The sequence below is a fragment of the Dreissena polymorpha genome, chromosome 14 (assembly GCF_020536995.1).
Source record: "Dreissena polymorpha isolate Duluth1 chromosome 14, UMN_Dpol_1.0, whole genome shotgun sequence".
NCBI classification, from domain to species: Eukaryota; Metazoa; Mollusca; class Bivalvia; order Myida; family Dreissenidae; genus Dreissena; species Dreissena polymorpha.
Window position 1 is genome coordinate 72,161,024 of NC_068368.1, and position 9,146 is coordinate 72,170,169.

Genomic DNA, 9,146 nt, shown 5'->3' on the forward strand with positions numbered 1-9,146 from the left:
AATAATGCTTAAGTCGAAACTGCTAATGCAGACGACTGAAGAAGTGTAATGTCTGATCAATGGCCTAAAATATACGTTCCAGTTTGCAGTCTGAAGCCGGACAGCGGAAACTGTTTTGCCGCATTCCGGAACTGGTACCATGTGAAAGGCGTGTGCAAGGAATTCATCTACGGCGGCTGCGGAGGGAACCGGAACAACTTCCAGACGCGAGAGGAATGCGAGCGGAAGTGCGTAGTCTGCAATCTGCCCTCAGAAACCGGGCCTTGCCGTATGCGTTTAGAACGATGGTTCTACGACAACGGGGTCTGTAAGAAGTTTGTTTACGGCGGGTGTGCTGGCAACGACAACATGTTTGAGACGCTTAATGCTTGCCAGCGTGCATGCACGATCGAACGACGATATCCGTAGTTGATTATACTTATGGAAACATCATGAATACGACCGTATGAACTTAGACAGTGACTATACAAATACCTTATGTTTTGTTATTGCACAAGCAGGCGATATTAACAAATTATTTATGATATAATGATGTGTGTTTATAAATACAATAAATCTTCTTTTTCCCTTGCTATAGAATTTGCTTTTTTAGCGTGTCATGTACTGCGTGTTACACACGGATATGTTTGTATAAAACACGAGATCGTCGTAACTATCATTTAAAATTTAAATTATTTGTGAAGCGAAGCCACTTTTGGTTAATATCAATTAAAGCCCAAGTCTAACTATTGCCTTTAGAGCCCCCTTCCAATCCGGTTTACTAACGCCGGTCGACCTGCTAGAACCGGGATGATTAGTAGAACTTTTTTTTAACTCGGTCACACTATTTCTCGGTTCCGCCCCGGTTGAATCCGGTCAACAATCTCGCAGAGTCCCGGTCAACCCCAGACTAGCTACGGATTATCCCGGTGAAGCCCCGGCAGAGCTATGGTTTTCGCCGGTGGAGCCTCGGTGAAAGCCGGCAGCGTCCCGTCAGAGCCCCGGTATACTGTAACTCCACCGGCACTCACCGGGGCTATACCGGCATCAGACCCCGGCAGAGCTACGGAAACGCCCCGGTTTAACCCCGGTCGTCGCCGGTGAATGCCGGAGGCGTCCCTGCAGAGTGCCGGTTTACCGATGTACCGTAGCTATACCGGGACTCTAGCGGCATTCACCGGCGCTACCGGGGCACCGCCGGCGACAACCGGATCGTTACCGTAGCTCTGCCGGGGTCTGTATGGGATCCGGGATCTACTGGGATGAACCGGAGCTCTACCGGGATGAATCGGGGCTCCACCGGGGACGACCGGGATGAACCGAGGACGACAGGATACAACCAGGGCTCCACCGAGCAAGTATTAAAATGTTTGAACCGGGAGACACCGGAAATGACCGACAACGACCGGCGCGGCACAGGGAATAACCGGGACGGCACCGAGAACAACCTGGACGGCACCGTAGCTCCACCAGAGCCCGTACAGACTCCGCCAGACTACGGCACCGCCCCGTTTGTCGCCGGAGGTGCCCAGGTGGAGCTCCGGTGAATGCCGGGAGAGTCCTGGTATAGCTACGGTACATCGGTAAACCGGCGCTCTGCCGGGACGCCACTGGCATTTACCGGGGCTCCGCCTGGGCATTACCGGCGACGACCGCGATTAAACCGGGGCGTTGCCGTAGCTCTGCCCGGGTCTGATGCCGGTATAGCCCCGATGAGTGCCGGTGGAGTAACGGTTGACCGTTGCTATGCCGGGACGCTGTCGGCTTTCACCCGGGCTCCACCTGGGCATTACCGGTGACAACCGGGGCTCTGCCGGGGCTTCACCGGGATAAACCGTAGCCAATCCGGGAATGACCGGGACTCTGCCGGGTTGTTGACCGGCTTCAACCGGGGCGGCACCGGTAAATAGTTTGACCGCGTTAAAATGTTTCGACGAATCATCCCTGTTCTCTCCAGTTGACCGGGGTAAGCAAACCGGGATGGACCGGGGCTCCTCCGGCAATAGTGAGACTTGGGTTTTAGCGAGCTTACACCTATTCTCTTAAATTCACATGATATGCAACGGTTGCAATCACTATCGCGTTTGTTTTTTATGCGATTGTGTGTTTGTCTTTTACGCGTTCCGCTAATTATAGGTCCTTATTAAAAAATTATCAAGTACACATAAACATGGCACGTGATTGTATATATCATACACGCTTTAATTTAATAAAAGAGCTATACAATAAAGACATAAATTAGTGAGCGCGTCTGAATGAAGGGACGACATACGGTAGATAAGGAGTGAGCGAATACATATACTTAATGTTTACTCACTTGCGTTCAACCATCGTAGTTCTTAATATAAACGTCATCATTACAGTACAGTGAGTGAGAACCAATTACTAGTACATGAAATACTTTGTCAATGGTCGATCTGTTAATAGCTAGTAAATGTTCTGACGCGATAAAAAGGAATTAAATGGATACATGGTAATGGATGGAAGCGTTAAACACATTTTATTCGCCCATTATACAATCATAGTCTGAATTGAAGTAATTGAAGTAAAACAAAATGCAATTGATATTAGGACTAATTTTAACAATGCAGTACTCGTAGTCCTCTTGCGGTTTTTATTGGTTAGTTATACAAGGATAGTTTGTTCAATAGAAAGATGAGCGAGTAACATCAGCGATTTGAAAAGTGTAATTAGATTATTTTCTTTTTAGATCATTCTGTCCCTCATTTTGACTTCGAATCATGTGGTTTAATGTATCAGGACCATGGTACAACACCCCACGTAGAAGAGTGATTAATAGTGGTGGACACACAATAAAGAACGTCCACATTTGCTACATACTATGACATGAGGCGTCGGCGGGTTATTCAACACCAATACGGACAACTCTAGTCGTACACATGTGAAGTATTCACAGTCTTAATGATTCATACATGAGTGTGTGTTCTTGTTTCACGATGTCCGTCATGCTGATCTATGGTCACTATCTTTGCCCAAGATGTGCATACCTTCACATTGCCTATCAAGTGTCCGTAGTTTTCAGCAGTTAAAATAAATCGACTTTATATTCACCAGAGGCGGTTCGAGAGAGGTCGGGGGAGGGGGAGCGGGGTTGGGGGATCGGTTGCGGTACACGTCATCCTGACCCCTCAACATAAATGCGAAAATCTGAAATTTTATGTTTTTACATCACAATAAGAATCGCTACAGTTTCGTGTTGTTCATACACGCTATATGTAGCACCCTTATTATAACGTTACTCTGGTGATTCCTCGACATGTTATGTTAAAAAGATAACTAAAATTTGCTTGCTACTGTTTATGTGTTATTGCAAGCAAATACTTTACCTTTTATGTTATTCCAATCCTTACACATAATGTCGAGGAGGAGTAGAGTGAAAATGATGCGTCCTCTTATCGAAACGCCCTCAATATTTTCCCCACAGACATCAAGTACTAGTTTTAAACAGGTTATGGACTCGGTTGTATTTTAATAAACGAAGGCTAATGATAGAATCGAGCTAGACTGAAAATATTTAAACGAATACATTTTTTTACAACCTATATTCGTGCAACACATATATATTTGTTTAAGATAAACTAACCTACAATCGAACGCTTCGATCGATAATATTGTATGGAGGCTGTATTTTTCCTTATATAAACGTAAACATAAACACATTAATATACATTGATATTATTCGCATTTTCACTGTTGAATTGAATTACCGGGTCAGAAGAGTTAGTTTATATGTGGTAACTGACCAATTATCTGAAACTCATCTTGCTACTAGTTGTTCATAAAAGATAAAAATTATATTCGATATTAACATGACTGTCCCAGTCCTCTAAGCCGAGCGGAACTGTCTTTTTACTAGGATCGGTTTAAGTGTTCATGTGTCGTATTAACGAATCTGCACTAAAACTAAATTTATATTCACATCGTACATCGAATCATTTCTGTCGTCAACACGAAAGTACGGTTGATATTCAAATGCATTATTTTTCTTTTTCCGGGGTATTGTTTTCGTATATTTATGCTGCGTTAACAAATATATGTGTATATTAAGTGAAAACACCAAAAATAAACAACGGTTTCGATAGACAACTATAAACATAGCATATACTGCTAGATGCGCATAATATCATTTTAAATTCCCAGGGAGATTATTCATGTTTTAATTTGTATTGAACTAATAGTAATGGTTAACCTCACCTATGTTGGCCATTTTTTCAGTGATAACGGACTGTTCAGGTTATGCCTTCACAAAGTACGAGGCATCGGCTGCATGGTCTAATGTTTTGTTCTTTATAAAGACCAAGTAAAATGGTACTTATCAAACCGAGCAAAATTCTGAAATTCCCCCAATTTGTTCTTTTCAAGATCGCTCTCTCCACGAGTGACCAAATCAACTCAATAAATTGTGTGTAGCCTCGCGCTCGATTAATTCGGGTTAAACAACACCGCTCATTTAATCGATCAAGCCGTTGCTGTTTCTGTGTATTTTTCCATCAGTTTGGTTTCGTAAAGAATCTGTGTACAATAAACATTAACAATTTTGCCCATGACTTATTTAATTCAGCTGTACAAATAGTCTTGTATTTTTTTAAGATGTTTGACATTTCCAAACAAACGAAAAAGAGAGACATATTTTGTGAGAGTTCATAAACAACTAGTTATTTAGTATGATAATAGGTGCTACCTAATTTACGGGCAAAAGCTTATTTGATAACCACGTATCGTAATAAATTTTTGGACATTATTGTGTACAAAACATTATAATTGTTTTAATTATAAAGTTCATCAGCCAAAAAAAATCATATGTTTTGCTTGATGAAAAAAAAGCATCTGCCAAGCCGTAACATTTAATATCTCATAATTGTGTGCTTTTTTAGCCTCTGGAATTTAAAGCTGGTTCGATGGCTGCGGCGTAGTAGATATGGTGTCCGCTTAGTGACTTGGGGGTCTCGGCATTGATCCCTTTAGTGGAAGTGTTGTTTAGATAACCCTTAAGATGCCAAGTACTGATCCTACCAAGGAAACATGTTATTCCATCTCATGTCTCAAGTCAAAGTAAGCTGTGTTGATTCAATCATAAACTGATTTAACATAATCAAAATAATGTAATGTGTCTGATCAATTTTGATTGACAGGATTATCAATGTATAATTATGTGATCTCTAGGATATCTTATTTATTTTATTTTTTTTTGCAATTGAAATATTTCATTAATACCGGTATCTCCCAAGGTTACAGTTTTTTGCAAACTATTGTCGCATAATTTAAATAAGGTTTCCACTCAAAACGAGCCATTTTGTAGTAATTAAAAAATCACAGTCTAAACTGCATACACTAAGTCTGTAGCTGTATGGTCAATATTTGAATGCAAACAAACATAAGGTTATATCATCCATATTTATTTTTTGAATTTATACATTCTTTTAACACAATCAGCACACACATATATTTCAGTAATCATATAAGCTTATTGTCCCCCTCCAAAGGTGAAGGGATATTGTTTTGGCATTGTCCGTCCAGCACTTTTGTGTCCGGAGCCATATCTTGGAAGTGCTTTGGTGGATTTCATTGAAACTTGGTATGAGTATATATATATATATATATATATATATATATATATATATATATATATATATATATATATATATATATATATATATATATATATATATATATATATACGGATAAGAGGATGATGCACACCAAATGACATTGTACACCATCTGTTTATAACGGAGTTATGGCCCTTTGTATACATTCTGTGTAAATGCAGCATGTGGGGGTATATGTCACGTCTGTGACAAAGCTCTAGTTTGGCGGGGGATATCAATTCAACGAATTTGCTTGTTTATATGTCAGTCTGTCTAGGCTTAGAAGAAGCATGTTTATTATGTTAGTATATTCAGTCCATATATAAGACTTATATGGTAATGCATTGCGATAAAATATAAATAGTGAACACCTCACATCATTTATTTGCAAATAAAATACTAGTAACACAATCAGTAATGCTTAAACACTGACATCAACTTACAAGAATATTTATGTATTATGTAGTTACAAAGTGATGTTAACTTTTGAAAAACTGTTGAATGAATTCCTTATGTATCATTATCCATTCAATGCATTATGAAAAACAAGAATAATACAGAATAGTATGCAGTTTATTCAAAACAATATAGTATACATACAATTTTATAAATAAACAATGCTGGTTTTTTACTAGTGTATAACATATTTATCATGGGACAACAACAATAAACAGCAAATTTATTAATTTATGGTGCTAGTTGCTACTGTTTATTATTACACTGTCTTACTAAATGATCATACCGTCTACGTATGGAGTTCTTTTACCAACTTGTGGTAAGTTGTTTTATTGCAAGTTTAACATTTAGTTGCAGACACTGGTCGACATATAGGCTAAATTTGCATCCGAACAATCGCTTTTCTTCAACATGTTAATTGCCTTCAAATCGTTAATTTAACAACCCATTGACAATGTTTGCACATACGTCTTTATAATGTGACAGCTGATTTTTGTTTACAGAGAGACAGATATAGACTCTACAAAGTTCTATAAAAGTTCACATATGCTCCTTTGAAATTGAAGTAAACCTACAGAACCAATTAACAAGATCACCATGGCTAAAAACTTCATTCCATGGAAACTTTCATAGTTCAGGAATCCGTCCTTTTTGATTTCTGGAAACCAACACTGTCAGTTTTGCTCAATAGAATGGCTTGTGTGATGTCCAGAACAGCTTCTAAAAAAGGAGAACCAACAGTGAGCACAAATCTTAAAATTTGATAAATGATGCAGGCGTTTTGTTAAGTTTTTTGTTTAATTGTGAACAATCTGGAATATTGTGGTACGAAAATCCGACAGTGTTAGATTTAGGGGTTTTAGGCCTAATCTGTATATAGTGATATGTAACCTCGGCAAAGTGAGACGCATCAAGGTGTAAACAAGTTGAAACTAAGCTAAAATACAAATCAGTTAAATCGTAATATCGATACATTTTGTAAAGAAACTTGTTTCTGAAGGATTACAACCGCAACTTACCAGATTATTGCTAATGATCACATGTAAAACTCCTTTCTGAGAGCGAATGCACATTGTGTCATGAACTCTGACATGTGAACAGCACGTACTGTAGGGTGGCGCATTTGAAATACCGCGAGAATACCGATGCCGGCTATAATATTTTAAATGACATTATTTTTAAACAAGCGTTTATTGATTTATGAGGATACTAAAAACAGTTAGAAATCAATATATCGAAGCAAATAGATTCGAAAGAAATCTGGATTTATGCAATACATTTAAGACGGGTTATATTAACGAAAATATGTTGCCCAAAGTTATCGCGTTTTGTAGTAACCAGTCTGTGGAATATGACTTGTTGCCCGTTACGGCTTAAGGCCGGGAAACAGGCAAACCGGAAGAAAAAAAAACAATGCATTTTGGCGGTCAAAAACATATAATACAATAACATAGAGTACGATTCGATACTTAATAATTACTGCCATGACGTATTATTTCATGAGGAATGCATCTACGTGTCATATAGCGTTTGTCGAAGTGTCTATGTGCTCCAGCGTTTTATGATTTTCCATCGCGAAAATAGGTGACGGCAGGAATTATTTGACTTGATAGCCTATAAGGTAATGTCTCTTTGTATTTCAGAAAAGTGATACAAATTAACGGTCAACGCCCTTCGGGCTTTTGCCCGTATTATGTTTGTTCTTAATGAGATTTTGTACAAAACAAACCTCTTGCAAGTTGCATTAGATTTGTTCCGTTGTATGTGAGTGAGCGCGTATGTGCGTCTGTCTGCCTTTTTCTGCATCGTTTCCTCATCATGTATCAGTTAAATAATTTTAACAATACTAGTAAGCGAGTATTTTCTGGGCACAGAATGTTTAGGTCATTTTTAAATATTAGTTTTCGTAACATCTTTTTTTAATCATTTCATTCGCTTAAAATATAAGCAATGCAATATTAATTAAATTGAAATGTCATTACAAAAAAGATGAATTGTCGTTTGGGAATTAAATTGGCGGTCAACCAGATTGCTATATATCAGGAAGAAATTAAAAGTTCTCAAATACCGCATTTTTTACAATTATTAGTTTATATTGATTAAAATATCACGACTGGTATATTACATTACTTGAAAAATGCTGTTAAGTATTCATATTTTCAGTATAATTATTCGGTAATACAATTTTACTGAGTATGTCTACCAGGTAATTAGGAGAGTTCTGTTGTTGTCGTTATAATTTGTGAAACTACGAGGATTGCGTATATAATGTATAAAATACAACTGCCATTGTTTTAGCATGAATTAGATCCAATCTTTAAATTTATCAATATAAAGCATTTCATGACGGTATTTTAGATTTTTTTTGGTGATATATAGCAATCTGGTTTACCGCCATTTTAGGCGTATGCATGGGCAATGCAAACTCTATTCAGAACAAAGACAGTGCTAACTATATTTTAGTTGACTGTATACCAAAGCAGACGAATGCCTTACGTATGCTTTACGAAGTTCACGAGATGCGTCCATGCCATAGGCTGCATTCCGTGTAGTGTGGTCCAGCACTCCTGTATTATAATAAACTGTACAGACTTACGAACTCAGGGTCGCCGTCGCGTAGTTGATATGGTTGTCACAGCAACCGGGAGGTCACCGGTTCGAACCCCACCCCTGGACATGTTCTGTAAATCTCCGATAAAGACTCAAAGCACTAGTTCTAGTCCCAGTAAACGGGCTCGAGAGCGTTTCAAATGAGCCTTAAGCTTTCGATGCAATCGACCTTCAGTAAATACGTTTAAATGTTTAGCTAGACTCCCGAACGTTGGTTAGAGCGAATTTCGTAATATAGATGCAAATACCAGCTAGTAAGTTTTAACTAAAATATTTTGGAGTTTTGAGTGGTCTTCCGCTATGGGAGGAAGCCGGAGTACTTGGAGGAAATCCCACTTGTCCAGATTTGAGACAACCAAGCAAACCAACATGCTTCCGATACGTAGATTTTAGTAGAAGTAGACGCAGTATCAGGGTGCAGAATCAACGGAGTTTTGAGGGGTTTACACACGGGTTGGTCAGAACTTTAACACCTTTAAGAGCTTTATTTTT

At 38.7% G+C, this 9,146-nt stretch overlaps 1 protein-coding gene across 1 annotated transcript in view; it reads left to right on the forward strand.

Moving 5' to 3' along the window:
* Positions 1–570, forward strand: part of LOC127857174 (carboxypeptidase inhibitor SmCI-like) — a 1,001-nt gene extending 431 nt beyond the window's left edge. The window contains exon 2 of the mRNA XM_052393593.1: positions 83–570. Coding sequence (XP_052249553.1) covers positions 83–408 — 326 coding nt within the window. The 3' untranslated portion in view covers positions 409–570. The remainder of the gene's footprint in view (positions 1–82) is intronic.
* The last annotated feature ends 8,576 nt before the right edge of the window (positions 571–9,146 follow it).